The 23175-nt window shown below is 37.1% G+C and overlaps 1 protein-coding gene across 1 annotated transcript in view; it reads right to left on the minus strand.

The window, feature by feature from the left end:
* The window catches only part of CAMTA1 (calmodulin binding transcription activator 1), a 938867-nt gene that overhangs the window by 890136 nt on the left and 25556 nt on the right, over positions 1–23175 (minus strand). Inside the window, exon 2 of the mRNA XM_067567040.1 lies at positions 14410–14528. Coding sequence (XP_067423141.1) covers positions 14410–14528 — 119 coding nt within the window. The remainder of the gene's footprint in view (positions 1–14409; positions 14529–23175) is intronic.

The raw sequence follows: 23175 nt of genomic DNA on the forward strand, positions 1-23175 counted from the left end.
TGCTTCATTTACATGAAAATAGCTATTTGTAAGTTTCAGCTTTAAGTTTCAAATGCGTGAAAATTACCTTTGGAGAAATAATTTTTTAAAAGTAATTTTTAACCTAAGTCTCCTTTTAAAGATACCAAACACTATTAACCTGGCATTGATCAGATGTCATCACAATGAATCATAAATAATTAATGAGTTACTTATAATCCTGCCTACTAGAACAAGGACAGCAATTTATTCTCTCCAACTCTAAGTCTGCAGAGTCATTCATTTTAAATATAAGGGGAGCATGTAATAATGCATCTCTGAAAATTAACTTTCTAAAGTTGTGAAAGAATTCAAGGAACAAAAAGAGTAAGGGCCCTAAATTGCAAAACTTTACCATCCAAGTCATTCTTTCTGCAATTTTCTAATCCCATTAAAACCAACAGCACTACATATGAGTAAATTTGGAGGAATAGGCTAAATTTGTAGTTTCTCCATGACTCAGTAATACTTACCGATATAGGAAGCTATATGCTCAGAGTGCTGCAGAGAAAGAATTCAAAGAGCCAGAGTTTTTCATTTAGTGAACAATCATTTCAGCTGAATTTTAGCAAAACAAGTTCTTCATGCATTTATAAAATGGGAATGCAACTTCTCTTTTAAAAAGATACCTTTCAGCTGAAATAGCTATTTTAAGGTTTTCTGGGGAACATGGTTCTTTTGCCCAAGAACAACTGTACAGTTGTCTGCTTTATCAATTTATTCAGAAAGTGGATTTACTACTTTGTAAATTATGTACATTTGCAGGAAGTTCTCTGCTAAATCAAATATGTACAATAGCATCTCAATATATGGTAGTAACTAGACTTTTATAATGGACATACCTGATACAAAAGCAAGGCGAAATGAATCCTCTCACACAAATCTGGATATCAATTCTGTTTTAAATTAACTGTTGGAAGAAAACATTTCCATACACTTTCATTAACTGAAAGTCTATTAAGAACTGCAAAATATAATTAAGGGGTAAATTCAGACTTCGAAAAAACAGACACCTCAATGAATATATGCATACATATACACTTGATATCTATTCTCAAAGACTGAATGAAACTTTTGGCAACAGATCTTGTCAATGGTTTCAAGAAAACAAGCTTCGGTATTTTCTCGGTATAATTTTAGATGTCATTTACTAATGTCACAAGGCATTCTATTTCTAAGGTGTAAATTAGTAGATCCATTAGTTGAGAAAGCCTTTGGACTGACAAGGTGGTTTCTGTTCTACTACCTGAAGCAATGTCTACTTCAAAGAAAGAGAAGTTCAGGATCTGTATCCTTTAGTGCCTTAGACTGTTGTCAAGGAAGCAAAGTACAGGAAAATGATTCTGATTTTGTGAATAAAATTAGCAATGTCAACCAGCTTAGGAAGTGGAGTAATACTAAAGTATTATGTCTTAATTTAAACTTTTTAGCCTGTGTGTTGTATATGAAGAGAATTTCCTATTTAAAATACCTGAGTGAATTATTTGTAGTCTCTCTCTTTTGAGGCCAGTCCTGTTGTATTGCTAACCCTGATCTTTTTCATTTTTGCCAGTAGGAAGCACTTTTAAGAACTCCTAGACTGATGAGAAATATTTATTGTATATCAGTTAAAAAAAAAAACTACACTTCAGAGGTATCTTGCTTACATACTACTAGTAAATTAAGTCTGTTAATTGACCAAACCATATCACAGAATAGATTAATTTTTCCTGTACACTGTATTAGGGATTCTTCAATTGTAGAATGTCATCCTGTCCCATCTGAAAAAATCTAGATTAGCTGATTTTCAGGGTATGCTGCAATGGTCCATTTGTTCTGCCTTTCCTCTAAGGTGAGATGGGGAGACTAAGTATTGGCTACTGTGTCAGGGTGTTATTCATCTTTAGAGATACTGCTTGTAGAAAGGGGAACCTGACAAATGTATATTTGGTTTTGCAATTTAAAATTGGCAGAGCACTCAGCCTCAGTATGGTGCTTTTTATTGTTCTAAAAGAAAAAGCAACACTGAATCTTAAACTACTTTCACTATTTGTTGTAAATTCTGTACCTAACACGCAAAATAAAGAGAGCAATTATTTTAATTACAGTGAAAAATGCACAAAAGGTAATTTCATTCATTAAAACTGGCTTGCTCAAGAACTGGGGGGATTACAGTATCTAAAAGAAGAGAGTTTCATCTGTCATACTTTATCATTCTAAATAATGCTCAATTTGGTCACATGATTTCCAATATCAGATTGTTACACAACACAAAAAATTCTGTTTTCAAAGACATTTCACTATACAATTATCATCATGGGCATATGTTAACAAAAGGGAAGATAAGAAAAAGTCAAACCTGCTTTTCCTATAAAATACTTACTTCAAAGAGTGCATCATAAAATACCAGTTATTAATGCTTTTATTTGTTTCAAGATAACCAAGAATGACAATCTTTCACTTGTTTCAAATCAGTGAGCCTTGCTCAGGATAGTTCCTAATTATGTCACCGTGACCGAGAAACATATAGCCATTAGAGGCAAATTTTGTATGGCATAAGTTTAGAACACCATAGAAGAATATCAGTACAACCTCCTGCAAGTAACCAACTTTTGTCAGTTCCTTGACAGGATTTACTCTAATGAAGGTGGAGCAGAAATGTACTTTACACACCTTGGGATTTTTTTGGAGATGGCGTGGTGAGTTCGGAAGTTATCTAATAAGGCTGATCTTCTGTGCAGTTTCACTGTACTCACAATTTGCCACAAGACTAATTGTCAGTTTTCAGAAGTAGTGAGAAGCACCACAAAGTCAGTCCTTAAGCTGCACAGAACAACACTCAGATGGAGAATATCTAGAAGAAACCTGCAATTCATACATGACTGGCAACTCACACACATTTATAAATGTAAATAAAACTTCGCTTGGTATAATTTTCAGATCCTAAGTCTTCTACAGCCTTATTTCCCCTCTGCTGAATTTCAGGGAAGATGCTATCCAAGAGATTCTAATAACCTGCATGAAGTTTTGTTCCTACTACATAAAACCATGTATGCAAGGGGGTTCACAAATACAAAATATGGGCTTCTCTTGTTAATGTGATAGTTGCATTCAAGTCAAGCTTTAAAAAGTGGAAGTTAAATCCTACTGAGGAAAACAGAAAAGAGCATAAACTCTGGCAGTGAGGTGAATTTGTAGACAATACAAAACTCCTCAAGATAGTAAAGTCCAAAGCAGACTGTGGAGAGTTACAAAGGGATCTCACAAAACTGGGTTACTGGGCAACAAAATGGCAGATGAAATTCAATGTTGATAAATGCAAAGTAATGCGCACTGGAAAACATAACCCAACTACACATATAAAATGGTCTAAATTAGCTGTTAGCACTCAAGAAAGAGATCTTGGAATCATTGTGGATAGTTCTCTGACAACATCCACTCAGTGTGCAGTGGCAGTCAAAAAAGCTAACAGAGTACTGGGAATCTTTCGGAAATGGATAGATAACAAAAGACAGAAGATATCAGATTATAAATCCATGGTATGCCCACATCTTGAATACTGGATGCAGATCTGGTCGTCCCATCTCAAAAAAAAAAAAAAAAACCAAAAAACCAAAAACAATGGAATTGGAAAAGGTACAGAAAAGGGCAACAAAAATTATTAGGACTATGGAAAAGCTTCCATATGAGGAAAGATTAATAAGACTGGGACTTTTCAGCTTGAAAAATAAATGACTAAGTGGGAAAATGACAGAGGTCTATAAAATCATGACTGGTGTGGAGAAAGTAAATAAGGAAGTGTTATTTACTTCTTCTCAAAATACAAGAACTAGGGGTCACCTAATGAAATTAATAGGCAGAAGGTTTAAAAAAAAAAAAAGGAAGCATTTCCTCACACAATGCAGTCAACCTACGGAACTCTTTGCCAGAGGATGTTCATGGAGGATAGGTCCATCAGTGACTATTATACAGAATAAGCAAGGAGCCAGAAGTTGGGAATGGGTGACGGGGATGGATCACTTGACGATGATCTGTTCTGTTCATTCCCACTGAAGCACCTGGCATTGGTCACTGTCAGAAGACAGGATACTGGGCTAGATGGACCACTGGTCTGATCCAATATGGCTGTTCTTGTGTTCTTATACCTAGCTCTTCCCTTAACCAAACAGCCTAACTGCCTTTGTAACTAATACCTAAAACATCCAACAGAACAAGCTTCTGGATTACTGGAGCCCTTGTAGAAGACCCATTTATAAGATAGGAATGAAATTCTTCTTTGTCCTAGGAATATGGGCTCTCAGTAACTGAACCACAAACTCATACAAGATCAGCACATGTGAAAAGGAGAAATAGGATGGGCTGACTTGGTCTACAATTCTAGAATATAATGGACAAAGTCAAGAAAGCACTTTATTATACATTATAGCAATGTGAGTATGTGTGGAATGTGCATCACTCAGCAGCCTTGCAATGCCTCCCATTTTATCCAGGAGTAGGAAATGCCCTAGTACAATGAATCAGGAAGCTAAATGAGCATGGCAGCCTTCCATTTACATCTGCTCCTCTGATGCACAATGGTATCAATTTGGTTATGACTGAACAGGATATCTTCTGATCTTTTTAGGTCTTTTAGAGACTAAATCTGTCTTTAATTAAGCAGATTGGATGTAAATAGGATCATCACATTCTAAGTGTGTCTTGACAAGTTTTTGGATATAAAGGGCCAATAAATTAAAACTCTCTTTAAGGAAACTTGACAGTGAAAAGGGAAACATCAGTCCATGTTCGTATATTCTTAAAAGAGAAGAATTAACAAGGAAGAGTATCTAAAAATCCCCTATCAACCTATTCACAGAGCCAAATAATGAGTTAGTGGTTAGTGGGTGAAAAGAATAAAAATTGAGCCTGTGAAGGACTAGATCAGGAGTCCACAAACTACGGCCCATGGGTCACATCCAGCCTGCCAACACATTTTGACCCATCCGCTCCCTCCTCCCGACCTTGCCTCTTCCCCCTGCTCCTCTCCCACGTGGGCCCAGTGTGCCACCACTCCCAGCCCCAAGCAGCGCCGCGCAGCAGCCGCTCCTCCCTCCCGGCCCCAGCTGCTCCCCCTTCCCAGCCACGCCCCCTCCCACATGATGTGGGCCCAGGCGCTCTGGCCCACCATAAGAGCAAGAGAGAGTGCTGTGGCCCTCGCAGCTGCAAGTTTGGGGACCCCTGGACTAGATAAAGTCTCCAAAAGAAAACCAGTCACAGTCTGGCAAGTAAGGCTTATAGTCATTCAAACTTTACTGACTCTAAAAGTGCTTAAAAGCCCTATTCTGCCACATGGTGGTTGTCTCAGGTATGTGGAGCACAGAAATATTGGATAACTGGTTTCTGTTCTATTTCTCACAATTGCAGAACTCTGTCCACAAGGGTTTGATAGATAGGATTTTGCCCTAAGAGCAATCATTTGGCAAATAAGGATGTCCATTAAGTATAATCTTTTCATAACCAGCTTTGTTTACTCACATTCTCCAAGAAGCCCTAATGCTTTAGATAATTCCTTTAGGTTCAGTTTTGCAGGAATACAGAAGTATCCCTCAAGGTAAGTGGTCTGGGGATGTAAAGGACTGTTTATCTGGTTGATACTTGATATGACCAATATTTGAGATCCAGCTATATTATAGACCATTAAGGGTAACAAATCTCTTATTTGCTTTGACCATTCTAAGTAACTCAGGTATGGGAGAAGATAAGGATTAATATGAGGGCTGAAAGGTGGATAAGAAACTGGTTAACCGGGAGACTACCATAGGTCATGCTGAAAGGCGAATTCAGTTTGGAGGTAGGTTATGAGTTCAGTTCCTCAGGGATCAGTCTTGCGACCGATCTTATTTAATGTTTTTATTAATGACCTTTGGCTAAAAATTGGAGTGTGCTAATAAAATTTGTGGTAACACAAAGTTGGGAGATATTGCCAATATGGAGGAGGACTGGAATATCATGCAAGAAGATCTGGACAACCTTGAAAACTGAAGTAATAGAAATGGGATGACAGTTAATAGTGCAAAGTCATCCACTTGGGGATGAACAACAAGAAATCTCTACTATAAGCTAGGGACTTATCAGTTGAAAGCAACAGAGAAGGGGAAAGACCTGCATGTACTGGTTGATCACAGGATGACTATGAACCACCAGTGTGAAAAAGGCTAATGCAATCTTAGGATGCATCAGGCAAGGTATTTCCACTATAGAGAGTGAAGTGTTAGTACCATTATATAAGGCACTGGTGAAATCTCTTCTGGAATACTGTATGCAATTCAGGTCTCCTATGTTTAAGAAAGATGAATTCAAATTGGAACAAGTTCAGGAAAGGAGTACTAGGACGATCAGAGGAATGGAAAACCTACCTTATGAGAGGAGACTCAAAGGGCCTGCTTACTTACTGTAACCAAATGAAGGCTGAAAAGCGATATCATTGCTCTATATAAATACATCAGAGGGATAAATACCAGGGAGGTAGAAGAGTTATTTAAGTTAAGCACCAATGCTGACACAAGAACAAATGGATATAAACTGACCATCAACAAGTTTAGGCTTGAAATCAGACAAATATTTCTAACCATCAGAGGACTGAAGTTCTACAGTAGCCTTCCAAGGGGAGCAATGGGGGCAAAAAAACCTAACTGGCTTCAAGACTGAGCTTGATAATTTTATGGAGGGGTATAATGAAGGTGCCTAGGCTGGGAGGTAGCTGACCTGTGACCATTAGCAGCAAATATCCCCAATGGCCAGTGATAGGACAGTAGGTGGGGAAGGCTTTGAGTTACTACAGAGAATTCTTTCCCAGGTCTCTGGCTGTTGGATCTTGCTGAAATGCCGAGTCCAACTGACCGTCATATTTGGGATTGGGTAGGAATATTCCCCTGGGTCAGATTGGCAGAGACCCTGCAGGTTTTTTGCCTTCCTCTGCAACAGGGGGCATGGGTCACTTGCAGAATTAAATTAGTGTAAATGGTGGATTCTCTGTAACTTGAAGTCTTAAATTGTGATTTGAGAACTTCAATAACTCAGCCAAAGATTAAGGATCTATTACAGAAGTAGGTGGGTGAGGTTCTGTGGCCTGCAATGTGCAGAAAGTCAGATTAGACTATCATGATGGTTCCTTTTGCCCCCAAAGTCTATGAAAGTTTGCCTTGAAAAACAATAAAATGCTAACTAGAGTTATCTTTAAAAGCATCTTCAGTTTGTCATCCAAAAATAAAAAAAACACTGGGATTGTAATTAACTTTCTTCACTTAATACACTAGAAAATAATTCCCTTTAAAGACTTCACAGTTGAAACCTATCCCACAGGGGGAATCCATGGAAAAAATGCTTATTTTTTCATACTTCAATGTTCTACCATGCATGCATAAAGATTTGCTGGAGTTTTTTTCAGGATTTACTATAGTAGTGTTTTGTGCAGTTCAGAGTAAATGAACACAGTTTACTTTGATAATATGGTTCTTGGTATTATTCCTACAGGCAAATGAAGTCCTACATAACTTACTTACCAATATAACAGCAATTAAGAATCCCATGCTTTTGGGATCTTCTATACTGAATTATTGTCTGAATATCTATTTTTTACATATGGATGATTTATGGAACAGGATATCACTTTATAATAGTAATTATGACTTGTTGCGTTATTTACTGACAACTTATTTATAGTTCCTAATAACTGTTTTTGTACTTAAATATTTTAGATTCCTTCATAAAGTTGAAAGCACCAGCACATTGCTCTGCACCCCTCCCCTACCTCTCTCTTCTCAGAAACTGCATCCCATTTCTTGTCTCTCTCTCGGTCCCCAGGCATACTGTGATCCTATTTTCAGTCTCCTCTTTCAATGGGCTTGGCTTCACTAGAAAATTAATATGTTTGAACATAACTGTAAAGACTAAAGTTACCTGACACAAGGTTGGGCAATAGTGACCAGTTAGTGCAGACCAGGGCACACTGTGTTCAGCATCATGTCAGCTACAAATCATAACTGACATGATGCTGAAAATGATTTCACCTAGTCTACACTGACTGGACAGTCAATACATATCTCAACAGGTAAGTGACAGCTTTCAGTGGTCCTCTTCAGAGTTGCTGTAATTCATGAAGCACCTGAACACTGGAATGAAAAAGACTCGACTTCGCTGAGGATCTTTACCATGCAGAAAGGAAAAAGGCTGACCATGAGAGGTATTGCTGGATTTTGCTAGGAAATTGAGGGAATCTGTTGCCATGAGAAAAATTTAGTATTCTCTACAGTGAAATTGGTTTGGCATTCACAAAACTAGCTTCAGGAGTATATGGCATGGTATCTTTGGTATTACTTAACCAGATGTGTTCTTGTAAATATCATTGTTTCTTGAACACGTGGCCAGTCTATGGCTTTGATGTCTCTTGACAAAGGTAAATCTCTCTCTATGGTGTATTCAACTAAGAAGAAGACAGCTTCAAGAGAGAGTTGTTTCTGTGATTAACAGCAGGTAACCTCAGCATCTGTCAACTTAATGAGCTCTGCCCAGAAGAGACATGAAAACACTCTACATGCCAAGAGGCATAGCACCCCTGGGTACTGATATTTAGAAGCTGCTTCTTCCTTGTGATGCTACATTGGACCTCAGTAGATTACTTGATTCAATAAGAAATTAGAATTTGGAATACTTTACATGATAAACCAAACTTTAAAAACTATAAGACTAGACAGAATACAATGTAAATTATACTTAATGGCATTTGATAACATCCAAGATACATTTGATATGCCTTTATCACACAGCCAGTATGCAATTAGTCAAAGAAACATTCTCATTTTTCTCAGATTACAGAGCTGATTTAGTTTGTGAAGTCAAAATACTCCAGTCCTGTAAGTACTGGAGGCTGTACAACTATGGAAAGGTTTTATTACACTAACTTGCCGTCTCCACAAACTACACATAACAAGGAAGAATCTGAGTTACTTCATGCTTTTAATTAAGTTTGAGTTAAAAGGCATATTTGAGTTATATCAAAAATGGCAAAAATACCTCATTTCTTCCAGACGCTCTGAAGGGTACTTTTGTTTTGTCAGTGTTTCAGCATCTCAGTTAAACCCCCTTTAAGAATACTGCCCACCCCAAGAATACTATGAACTTTGTAATTTACAATGGGATAGATTTTGTCTGTCCCACCCATCTTGACTGGTATCTAACTCTGAAAGTAATTTTATGTAGCATTGTGGTTATAGATAAGGTTCAGTGAGGATGGGCCTACATGTAATTTTGTTTATTAAAACACTGACATTAAAAGCATCAAGTCTACATTTAATTTGCATCATAGTTAACACAAATCTATCAGTGTTTTCTTTCTTCCCCCCAATTCCCCAAACAACTTTTCTATGGAACTTCCCTTTCTATGAATTTATTGTGAACCAGAAATGGTAGCTTAAAAGCATTTAAAATGTCTTGGGAAATCACGTATCAACAGGCACTTTGACTAATATAACAAAGCATTACAAAAATACAAGACACTAAATTCAGAAAGACCTACAAAAATAAACAGCTGAAAGCTGACAAATCGAACAATGGAATAGCATTCACAGGATTTTGACTTGAACAGTTGGTTACAGGGAGTAGGTGGTCAGAAGAGCTATTATTATTTTTCAGGGCCAGGAAGTACACCAGGAACCTCAAATCAGAAACAAAACAAAATGGTCTTCACCTCCAAAGAGCTCACAATTTACACAGGCAACCATTTTTAGTAACTTCCTAAAGTCCACACCATACAACCCCAAAAACAGCTTAACATGATCAACTATTGCCTCTATGCTTTTCAAACATTAGAACAATACCAGAATACACTTGGCACACACTGAAATTATCATCTCCTAGGTTACCTGGTTTTAACTACAGTTCAATAATTCATTCTCACTTTCTATACATAAGTAAATGCTCAAAATGTAACTAAAGTTCAAGTTTTATACTAGTTCACATTAATTCAAAACTGATAAATGCACAAAAAACAGAAAAATATTCTGAATTGAATATGTCGATGAAGAAAAATGGTGTTAAGTATCATAACCATCTATCAAGGAAACAAAAATATATTCTTTCAAATGGTGTCACCTGGGCCAACTGGAAAATTAAATGGTAAATGTTTCTCAGTTGAGCTATGATATCTTGAGACTAAAATGAAGGATTGTAAATGTTGTAGAAAAACTTCTAGAAGTAAGACTAGGAATCTTTTTACGTTATTCACGAACAAACAGCTGATGAAAAAAAAAGTTAGGTTCAGTAGAGACCAACATCCAGGAATATGATTTAGTCTACAAAAACCATGTCTGAAATATAACATTTAAGTGATCTAGCCTAATCCCCACTGCCACATAATCCTTCTTCACATTCATTTTCTCCTCAATTTACACCACCCACCCAATTTAAGTTACCTCTTAAGTTTTGCAAAGCATGTTTGTAAGTTTCAAAATAAATTACTTACATTTCCAAAAATATGCATCTATTAAGTAGAAAATACAATTTTATAATCTGCTAATTTGGCTTTACTTTTGGGTACTTTTTTGGAAATTTTAGGCATCCATGCTAATATTGCACAGGTATGGGTGACACTGAACCCCTAGATACCATGACCAACTAACAAAAAGATAATGATAAATTTCTTCCAGAAAACATTCCTTACTGCCTAAAGCCATTGGAAACTGAAAGTCCACTGACTCGTTACTCCTGTGAGTGGAAAGGAAGGGGGAAATGGAATGCTGACAAATGTGGTAACCATAACAGCAGTTCAGAAAACTGCCCTGAGTTGGTGTGAGAACTGGTGCTAAGAGTTGTTCTGTTCCAGAGTCCCAGGAACATCTCCTGAGCCCTGCTCTTCCTGTGGAAGGAGGAGGAGTTTCTAGGCCAGCCATTTTGGAAATAAAAATGCTTCAAAACAGAACTTCAGGTAAAATTTCAGGACTACCATAACTTTAAACCACCTTTTCTATTTTTTTCCAGACTTCTCAAAAAAATTATCAAGAGATGACACAATGTGTGAAGTTTCAGGAACGGGGGGAGAGAGGGGGAGACGCAAAAGAGGGGGAGGGGAGCAGTTGTGAATACTGTTTGAAAAAAATTGGTCTTAAAATGGGAAAATCACTCCACAATTAAAATTGAAGTTACTATCATTCCAGAACAAGCACATCTACAAAAATGTCAGTTTTAAGGGGAAGCCATTGCCTCTCCATAGTAAAAATAAAAATAACAAAATTTCTACTTCACAAATACTGAGTCAGAAATGCTGCTATTCAAATCCACTTTCACACAATCATTTTCTAGAAATTAGATATTATGTTGTGCTTATCTGAGAATTCATAGGAAATCCCATTTTCACCATCCCACACAGCAATGTATATACAGTGTCACAGTATCTCAAATATGTAAAGCCATAATTAAGTAGCTTGGCTTAACTGATGATTTTACACAATCTCTAGTAACAAAAATTAAAATTTACAAGGAACACTTGCTTCACGGTGAAATATAAAAACGCCGTAACGTTGATTTAAAAATAGATGACATTTTGATAAGCCAATATATTTCCAAAAATTTGTGTTAAAACTGCATAATCAAAGCAAATCTCAATAAAAAGTTGTAAGCATTTTAAAAGTTCCACTTCTCTTACTGCTTACTGCATTTTTTTGCAAAATCCCAATTAAAAAAAAACTGTCTATGAACTGACCATTAAACACCAGAGAAACAGTGTTTTAGTCTTTAAATTTAAGGATCCCAGAAGTATTTCTGCAACAGTACAAAACATATACTTACAGAGTCAGGAGAATATAGTCTAAAATAGACTAAATTAATCTTTGGTTGTGTCAAGTATTTGTCAGTTCACAATATTCTCTCAACAACAATAATTTTATGCAATGAGTCAGAATCAAGGCTAGGCGACAGAATTGGTTAATCTTAAACAAGAAATATAACTTTGTTTTGGTTTAGACCAATGTTGAAGCTTGCTTAATTCAGAATAAGAACCATAACCATGGAGAAAGGGATATGATTCTCGCTTTATTATACTATGAAAAATTAAATCAGTAGAATATGAAAACAGTGAAAGTAATTTTGTGCATCTACACAAAAATATTTAAGACCGTGATCTCTTGGAGAAAATTCAATACTGCTAAGCTTAATTTAGGCAGAAGATTCTCTTCTCTTGGCACACAATGTAATACAGACCAGGCCACTATGACCACACATAAAGGCCTCCCCTTTAAATAAATTCATAGATAAACTACAACCAGTACACTATATACTGAAGTTAATAAAAACAATAAGCCTTAATCCAAAGGGAGAATTTGTCTCTTGGCCTCTGCCATTGAATATGATCATCATATCACTTGAGATGACCTACAGTAGTAACTTTTCAGAGGTAATAAAGGCACAGACGAAAGTGTCACAGTCCACATCTAAAAGAGTAAGCTAAACTGATTCAACAGGGACAATGTATTGCTGAGAAGATCACAAATAATTACAGTAAATGTAGCTAAACTATTTGTCAATAAAATTAGTTTTAAGACATACCTGCATCAATTATACCATGAAAAGTACTATTAAAGATTTGAACAACATAACTAACTGTGACTGACATCTACCCCCACATTCAGACCAAACTCTCCATCTCTTCTCCTAGCCTATTATACCACCTGAGCGCCAGAAAGCCAAATCATATTCCTTACATCTTCCAGTTCACCCGATACTCAGTCATTTCCCCCTTAAACTTGACTACTGTGTAACTTCACCCAGAATTCCTATATCTACAGATGTTATCTGCATGAGATATTGTAATTAAAGCTTACTATTTATATGCACAAAGGCCAGCATTTTGTGAAGATTTTCATGATGATCTTGTATGAATGACATGATGCAAAAACCCGAAGTTTAAACTTTTTAATGGCTCTGTCATCCAGAGAAGTGTCTGAAATCATCGAGCTCATTCAAGATAAAATACTATTTTATTGTTTGCCATGTTAAAAGCTTTACTTATAAAATATTTGCCTCAAACCAATATCTTTTAAAACCACAGGATTGCTACTAGTTGATGCCTCATTGCTAATATAAATGCTATCATAGAAGAAAGTTAATTTAAAAAGAAAAATCTAGTGACTAAATTTCCAAGTTATAGCTCAATTCAAGTGACACAAGACATATGTAAACATGAGACTGAGTACTGCTCTAGAAATTTTTAAATTTCTGATGACAATTAAAAAAAAACCATAAAAACTCTGGCCTAATTGACCTAATTAATCTTATCACAACGTTTTGTAAATTACAATTTGCGAGATCAAATTAAGATTTGAGACAAAAAGTGATAATGTGTTTGCAACTTCGCTGACCAGTCTTAATTTTATAAAGATTTTTGGTTTTGTGCTTGAATGGCCACCTGCTACCATGAAACCTTGACAGTACATTTTTAGTTAAAACCTTTTGAAGTACCGTACAAATAGTACCAAACAAATAGAACAGATAGCTTATAATAGACCAACATTTTATTTACAGTATCTACTAAATTATTGCGTTTTTTCCACAGCTTATTATTTCTTAAAAATGACAAGTATTATTTGAATATCCGATTCAGATCTAAAACTATACCAAGGGTACTAAAGTATAACTCCCCCCGTTACTGCCTAAGAGGCTCAACCAGCAATGATTTGCAGACACAGATTGTATTTTAGTTTCAATTTGTACCCCTAAACATCTGAATTTTAATGGAATGAGTACTTTTCTTGTCTTGAAAACAACCACAAAAATCCTGTTACGATTAATAGGAGTTAGACAGGCACAGCCAGAGAATCACCTCCTGCTTTGTTTTAGAACTGGATTGCAGGTCTGAAATACTTTATTCGTTGCATTCTCTGCTCTTAAGGGTTTCTCAGAAGTTGCTAAGCTAGCCAAGTTTCAAATAGAAATCTATTTTGCAAGGAAATAAGTACTGTTTTACTGCTAGGAAGACTATCATTATCCATTTTAACAGTAACTTCACATTTTCTAAAAGTACTGTTTAGTACAGTACCAAAGCCATATCTTCATTAAGTCCTGACAACAATAAAAACATTTAAATCAGACACACGTAGAGTTTAACTATGCCTTTGAGGAAACACCACAACATATACCAACAGAACAGACTCCTACCAAATTAGTCAGCATGCTCATTCTGTTTTTTGAAACAAGCACATATCAAACCTCATAAAATAACACAGACTTCTCAGAAAGTGAGTTAGCTTCTGTTAGATAACAAAGGTCATGTGTTTCCATATTAACTATTTCACCTCCAATATTTCCTGAGTTTTCTCAAACAAGAAACAGCCAATAAAAGCACCAATAAAAATGTTGTCCAAAAAAAAAGTAAAATTTAGCTACCTCATTAGTGTTCCAACGGTGCCTCTCTTTTGGTAAACTTGAACATTTTGGTAGACATTCAAGCAGCTTCTTCGGTAAAAAGATTTTTACATGACTGCCATTGCTGTTCCCATGGTCATCTAGAAGGAAGAAAATATATATGATGTATGTAAAATATTAGAGAAAAAATTGTTATAGTAGAATCAAATTAACAAGACTTGAAAATCCACTTGCCTACTTGCCACTGAATAGCAGCTAGTTTTCCTCTGCAAGTGGTAGCAGAAAAACCACTAACAAACTTTAGGAGAATTTAAGATATCATTTTTAAAACATCAAGTCTCTATCCCTTATGATTGCAAAATATAAACTTCTGAATGCCAAATGAATATAAATTGAAGCAATGCCAGCTTTCTAAGGCCTGGTATACATTAGAAACTTTTGCCAATACAGTAATATTGTTTGGGGTGTCATTTTTGGCAACATTTTTTTTGCAGCAAAAACTTCTTTTGGCAGTATAGTGAGAGAAACAGAGCTCAAAAAGCTTGTCTCGCTCACAAACATAAGTTGGTCCAGTGAAAGTTATTACCTCACCCACCTTGTCTCTGTAATACCCTGGAACTGACATAGCTGTAACTACACTGCATAATTGCTGGTACAGATCATTCCGCTCATGGAATTTACATAAGCTATACTGGAAAAAGTGTTTTTTACCAGTATAAACTGCATCTACAGTGGGAGGATTTGTTAGTATTGCTATATCAGCAAACCTCTTTTAGTATACATCTGGCCCAAATCTGTAGACATCTCCAGTACCTCTGCAGCTGCTAATACAACTTTGCCAAGCTGCAGCAGAGTAAAAACTCAGTCTTGTCAACTTCCACTAGCTATTGAGATCTCTGTGAGAAGCAGTCCATCCGCTTTCATTCTGCAGCCACTTGGGAAAAAGCACACTAAGTTCCTCAGAGTACCAAGAAAGCTGGCAGTGGGGATAAAGTGATGGAAAACCTCCCACCATGCATTAGTCAGGTGGCTCCAGAATGGGAAAAGTGAGAAAGACAGAATTAACCTTTTTCCAGTAACCACAGGGGATGGGACTTCAAATTTATGAACAGAGATCACAGCAACACTCTGGTAGAAATCCCAGTACCATCAACGTTTTCATAATTATCTATAGCACCTACGTGATCCAATAAAGATCAGAACTAATTTGTGCTGGACACTGCGTACACAAAGCAAGAGTCTGTCTTTAGATTGTCTTTGATTTAGAGATTAACGGGAGCAGGACACAGAATAAAAGCCCAGTGTTATGAACAATAACAGGCACAAGTTTTGTTAGTTCTATGTCACCCCACCCACTTCTCTTCCTGCCCATCTTCTTAAGATGGTGTGCAGAGAGTGAGAAGAATCGTCAGAAACTTGGTGGAATGAGGATAATCAATGGGACACAGTAACACCAGGGTGCAAAATATATCAGAAGGAAAGAATAGGTCGCACTGGTGGAGGAGTAGCACTATATGTGAAAGAAAGCGTAGGGTCAAATGAAATAATCTTAAATGAACCAAACTGTGCCATAGAATCTCTACGGATAGTAATTTCATGCTTGAATAATAAGAATAGTGAAATGCTCAAGGAGATTAGAGAGGCTATAAAAATAAAAAACTCAATAATAATGGGGGATTTCAACTATCCCCATATTGACTGGGTACATGTCAGAATGGGATGCAGAGATACACTTTCTTGACATCTTAAATGACTGCTTCTTGGAGCAGTTAGTTCTGGAACCCACAAGAGGAGAGGCAATTCTTGATTTAGTCATAAGTGAAGCAAAGGATCTGGTCCAAGTGGTGAATACAGCTGAACCATTTGGTAATAGTAACCATAACATAATAAAATTTATCATCCCAGGGGGAAAGGGAGAGGGGGGAAAAGGATGGACACAAAAGCAGCCGACCATGATACCATTTAATTTCAGAAAGGGGAACTACACAAAAAGGAGGAAGTTAGTTAAACAGAAATTAAAAGGTAAAATGCCAAAAGTGAAATCCCTGCAAGCTGCATGGAAACTTTTTCAAGCCACCATAATGGAGGCTCAATTTAAATGTATACCCCCAAATAAAAAACAGTAAGTGGACCAAAAACATGCCACCATGGCTAAACAAAGTAAAAGAAGCAGTTAGAGGCAAAAAGGCATCCTTTAAAAAGTGAAAGATAAATCCTATTGAGGAAATTAGAAAGGAGCATAAACTCTGGCAAGTGTAAAAATACAATTAGAAAAGCCAAAAAAAGAATCTGACGAACAGCTAGCCAAAGACTCAAAAAGTAACAGCAAAAAATGTTTTTTAAGTACATCAGAAGCAGGAAGCCTGCTAAACAGCCAGTGGGGGCATTGGATGATCAAGATACTAAAAAGGAGCACTCAGGGAAGATAAGTCTATTGCAGAGAAACTAAATGAATTCATTGCATTGGTCTTCATGGCTGAGGATGAGAGGGAGATTCCCAAACCTGAGCCATTCTTTTTAGGTGACAAATCTGAGGAAATGTTCCAAACTGAGGCATTATTAGAAGAGGTTTTGGAACCAACTGACAAATTAAACAGTAATAAGTCACCAGGACCAGATGGTATCCACACAAGAGTTCCGAAGGAACTCAAATGTGAAATTCCACAACTACTAACTGTGGTATGTATCCTATCATTTAAATTAGCTCCTGTGCCAGATGACTGGAGGATAGCTAATGTGATACAAATTTTTTTAAAAAGGCTCTCAAGGCAATCCCTACAATTACAGGCTGGGAAGCCTAACTTCAGTACCAGGCAAATTGGTTCAAACTATAGTAGAGAACAGAATTATCAGAAACAGATGGAACATGATCTGTTGGAGGAAGAGTCAACAAGGTTTTTGTAAAGAGAAATCATGCCTCACCAAACTACTAGAATTTTTTGAGGACGTCAACAAGCATGTGGACAAGGATGATCCAGTGGATACAGTGTACTTAGAGTTTCAGAAAGCCTTTGACAAGGTCCCTCACCAAAGGCTCTTAAGCAAAGTAAGCGGTCATGAGATAAGAGGGAAGGTCCTCTCTTGGATCAGTAACTGATGGGAAAAGATCAGAAAAGATAGGAAACAAAGGGTAGGAATAATTGTTTAATTTTCAGAATGGAGAGAGGTAAATTGTGGTGTCCCCAAGATCTGTACTGGGACCAGTATAGTTCAACATATTCACAAATGATCTGGAAAAGGGTGTAAACAGTGAGATGGCAAAATTTGCAGACAATACAGAACTCCTCAAGATAGCGAAGTCCAAAGCAGACTGCGAAGAGTTACAAAGGGATCTCACAAAACTGGGTAGACTGAGCAACAAAATGGTAGATCAACTTCAATGTTGATAAATGCAAAGTAATGCACATCAGAAAACATAACCCCAACTACATATATGAAATGATGGGGTCTAATTTAGTGTTAGCACTCAAGAAAGAAATCTTGGAGTCATTGTGGATAGTTCTCTGAAAACATCCACTCAGTGTGCAGTGGCAGTCAAAAAAGCGAACAGAATGCTGGGAATCATTAGGAAAGGAACAGATAATAAAAGACAGAAAATATCATATTTCCTCTTTATAAATCCAGGGTACCCCCAAAGCTTATTAAATACTGTGTGCAGATCTGGTCGCCCCATCTAAAAAAAAATACATTGGAATTGGAAAAGGTACAGAAAAAGGCAACAAAAATTATTAAGGGTATGGAAAAACTTTCATATGAAGAGAGATTAATAAAATGGACTTTTCAGCTTGGAAAAGAGATGACTAAGGGGGGACATGATAGGGGTCTATAAAATCATGACTGGTGCAGAGAAAGTAAATAAGAAAGTGATATTTACTCCTTCTCGTAACACAAAAACTAGGGGTCACCTAATTAAATGAATAGGCAGCAAGTTTAAAACACACAAAAGGAAGTATTTCTCCACACAACGTACAGTCAACTTGTGGAACTCTTTGCCAGAGGATGTTGTGAAGACCAAGACTATAAAGGGGTTAAAAAAAGAACTAGATAAGTTAATGGAGGAGAGATCCATCAATGGCTATTAGCAAAGACTGGCAGGGATTGCTTTTTGCCAGAGGCTGGGAATGGCCAACGGGTTGGATCACTTGTTCTATTCATTCCCTCTGAAGCACCTGGAATTGGCTGCTGTCAGAAGACAGGATACTGGGCTAGATGGACCATTGGTCTGACCCAGTATGGCTGTTCTTATGTTCTTACATATAATTTTATATTTTATGTATGTTTTTATATACAGTATGTACCTTTTAAAACAAACATCAACTTCCCAACAGCTTTTGGCTCGTAAGTATATGGTAAATTTTTTAGACTCACGTTTATAAAGTACTAAAGATGTATGTTTCAAATATCAGTCCATTTTATTTTCATAACACAGAAGCCAACATGGTGTTAGAAGTCATTTTCAAAATTTAGTATATTTCAGGGGTTCTCAACTATTTTTCAATCACCTCTACTCAGCCTTTTTTTTTTTTTTTTTTTTTTTTTTTTTTTTTTTTAACTTGGAGGCCACACCCACACCTCCACAATAGCTGAAAAGATACTCATTCTGTCCTTGTGCAACCCCCACTCCTCGAGAGACTCTGCCTCCAGGAAGTCTCCAGATATTAACCTGAAAGTTATGTAGCATTGTGACCCTGTGAGTGGCGGTATGAACTGACACACAGGTGCAACACCACTCATCCAAATTTGGGACGACTAACTGGACCCCCTCCATAGAAAGTTTCACACAAAAACCCAGATGGCTGAGAACCTAGAATATAGTAGTATAGTAACCCATAACAAGTAAAGTGACAAATAAAGGATTAGAAGGATTTTAAAATCAAAAGCTAGTAGCTGAATATCCCAAGTATTTTTAAGGCTTGATTGGGCTCTCATGTTAAGTACAACTATCCTGTTAAATCAACTGCTCATGCAAGCACCACAGATTATTTTATAGAATATGCAGTGATGTGTGAGACAGATACGAGCTGCTCTGTAATAGTTTATGACTACTGTGTGTTGGCCAGGTTATTGGGATGTTTACTATATAACTATACTGGGTTCAATCAACAAACAGGACTGTTGGGAAAACAAGCAGGAAGGGGGCAATGATTCAAGCTATGTATGCCATCCTTGGTAAACAGTTCAAGGTGGTTAAGAGACAAATGCCTGAGCTGTTTGCTGTGAGGATTCTACCTCACAGATCCAGTCAAGGTACGAAACCTGTTTTCGCCGCACAGGGCAGTGCTAGGAACTGAGAACAACAAAGGAACTCAGACTGGATAAAATGAAACTCTTTCCAGAAGGAGGTTAACTCCTGTCAGGGAGCTGTTCAGGCTGACACCCAAGACTCAAACTCTTAAACTCTAAGATCAGAAGGGACCAATATGATCATCTAGTCTGACCTCCTGCACAACGCAGGCCACAGAATCTCACCCATGGACTCCTGTAATAGACCCCTGACCTATGACTGAGTTATTAAAGCCCTCAAATCACAGTTTAAAGACTTTAAGCTACAGAGAATCCACCAGCAAGTGAGCCATCCCGCATGCTACAGAGGAAGGCGAAAACCCCCCAGAGTCTTTGCCAGTCTGCCCTGGGGGAAAAATTCCTTCCCGGCCCCAAATATGGTGATCAGTTAAACTCTGAGCATGTTGGCAAGACTCACCAGCCAGTCACCTGGAAAGAATTCTCTGTAGTAACTCACAACCCACCCAATCTACCATCACATCACAGGCAATTGGGCGTATTTGACTAGCACTAGTAGTCACATCCCTCCATAAACTTATCAAGCTCAGTCTTGAAGCCAGTTAGGTTTCTTGCGCCTTTTGCTGGAAAGGGGAGAGTTTGGGCCAAGGGCTTTCAGCTATAGACCAGGTAATCCAAAAGGAGTTATTTTTGCCATAAAGGCAAATCACAGATTAATTTTCTAGCCCAAACTACATTTTGTAGTACAAAAATACAATCTGATTACCTGCTGCAGCAACAAAATTTGGTTTAATTTCAAAAGGACAATGCTCTCTTTCTAATACTGTGTTACACCCATGCAGTTGCAAATTTAGCTAATGCTGTCACAGTCAGGCAGTTTAATATGTGAAATGCATGAAAGCAGAAAACTTGTTACTTTGTCCAAAGGAAGTTCCTATTTCTAAACTGCTTCATAAAATAAAATGTAAGATCCAAAAGTTTGCCACCTCATTTAACATAATTTACCACATTCACTAAACATCATTTCAGTTTTAGAGATTTTAAAATACTTTGTGATTTGCAGAAAACATCCTTAACCTTGGCTCAAAATATATTACACACCCATGAAGTGTAACACTTTTAGAAAGGAAACTGCAAAATATCTTAAATATGTGAACGTTGAAGATGCTATGTAATCTAGGAATACTTATCTGTAATAATTGCATGAATACTGCATATGACCTGATTAGCAAGATAGTCACTGTATAACTATATTGGGCTTTCTGTACAAATGTACTGGTTTAGCTTAATAGGGAGCTGTTGGAAAAACAAGCAGAAAGGCAACTCAATAGCTCTAAATAAGCAGCCTCCCAACAAACATTTGGGGATAATTACAAGACAATGGCTTAGCAGTGAAGATACTATTTCCAGACCCTAGCCAAAGCTATACCATTGATCATTAGGCTCCCAGCCTTGGTAAAACAAAGGGACACTGAATAGGTAAAAAGTCTCTCTAGAGAAGGAGTTGGGGCAGTTGTCAATGCATGGAGGGACCAGACTGATATAGACAGAGTGACATGCCTGCAAGAGTGTCTTAATCAGCTGCAGCCTTCCTCAAGTTTCCAGAGGGATGATAAGCCTTAGGGAAGACAGGTGTTTGTATAGACCATTTATTGTTTTGAGTTCTTTTCTCTGAAATGCTTTGGTATTAAAGAAACAATACTTTGCTTTAAAAAGGTTGTCTGGCCACTGGATGCCACCCGTCATAATTCCTGAGGAACAGAACTGCAGGTTCTGAAGTCATGTAACCAGTTTCGTAGCAGAGTACTGCAGCCCAATACCTGGGCTGAGAATGGGAGAATCACATGATTCCAACCCAAAAGAGGTGATTGCTTAGAGTCCTGAATGGAAATGCACTCAGAAAATAGAAGGGGTCAGAAGTGCAACTAGCCCAATAACTGAAAGGTCTCAACAATTCATACAGAAAGCTACATTTATTACAGTGCTTACTAACTAATCCACTGAAGACACTGTAGCTAAACAAAATTCTATATTGAACTTATGTAGGTAGAAAACCTTGTACTTTATTATAACAAAGTACATTTGAAATCTAGGACAGATCATGGTATCACAAAGGGAATTGAAGCTCAAAGAGTTGTGGAGATCACTATTGTGATTCAAGTCTCCTTTCAAGGAGAAGAACTAAAGCAATGAATAATTGAGTCTTTACAGGCAAAGCTACAGAAGAAAAAGGTTTTTATGCTTGATACTGCCACTCAATGTATGGGTGCCAGATTCACCAGACTACAGCAATCTCCATTCAGATACCATCAATATTACCATTCCACATAATGGTCTATTGATAAAAGGAATAATTAGTTTTTCAACCTGTAAAATTTTGGTTTCCTCTAGTATGTATCCACTACTCAACTAATGGTTATTTCTGTCCAACCTAGGAGAATGATGTGAAGCTCAGTGAAAGCTCTCCTGACTGCAAGTCTGCTGACCTGACTACCTTCTTCCCAGACTAATACTTCAAAAAGAGTGAACACCACAATTATTTCAATTTTGAAGTGACAGGACAAAGAGAACCACATTGCCAGTGTCAATCATGGAGACATTTTAGTATTGTTTAATGTTTTCTTTTCCTAACCTAAAGGAAGATAAGAAAATACCATGCAAAACCAAGCCTATTTAAAATATGAAATGACCAAAAGTAGGGTCTTGTCCAAAGCAGCTAAGACACACTAGAAACACCAAAATTATGGTTAAGAAAACAAAGTTTGCCTTTCTGCTGAGATGAACCCAATCTTCTGAGCAGAAGTCAAAATTTACGGGATGTGGCAAGCAGTGTCCTTCATTCACCAACCACATAATGATGATGATAAAATAGTGAAAAAGCAGAAAAAACAGTTACCACAAAGAAAACAGAGATAACTTTGGTTTAAACAAAAAAGATCTTGAAACTCTCTCTCAATGCAGAATTAATGTTATATTAAAAAGACACTGTAAAATCTGTTTTTAAGCTTTGAAGTAAAAACGTATTCCTTCCTAGAAGTCTCTATTTTTATAAAATGTAAATATACATATTAAGAGACATCTTCATCCTGAGATGCATCAAGCACAGACTGAATTATTTGCAGTCTGAAAATTGTATCCAAGGAAGACAGTACCTCAGTTTTGTAATATAACTTGAGTTTGTAATGCCTAAAAGATAAATGTTTTGACAAACAGCTGGCAGCCTCACTGGTCTCCTTCCAATTACTAACAGCAGTATATTATTATGGAGCCTTGGAGCCTTAGTAAAGGACCAGGACTCCACTGTACTAGGTGCAGTTCAACACAGAACAAAAAAGATGGTCACCATCTAAGTATAAGATATACAAGTATAAGAGCCCACCATCTAAGTATAAGATGAGATAGTAGCTGGCTACAGACAAGGGAGTGGAAGGAAACAATAAAATATTGGTCAGCGTCATAGGCAGTGTTCTAAACACACCAGTGTCAAACATTGTCAAATCTTTTGTAGGCCTCACCGCAAATGAGAGTTTTAAGGAAGGATTTGAA

This window comes from Emydura macquarii, unplaced genomic scaffold (genome assembly GCF_026122565.2).
Source record: "Emydura macquarii macquarii isolate MOO-44397 ecotype Brisbane River unplaced genomic scaffold, CSIRO-AGI_Emac_v2 contig_2768, whole genome shotgun sequence".
Classification (NCBI taxonomy): Eukaryota; Metazoa; Chordata; order Testudines; family Chelidae; genus Emydura; species Emydura macquarii.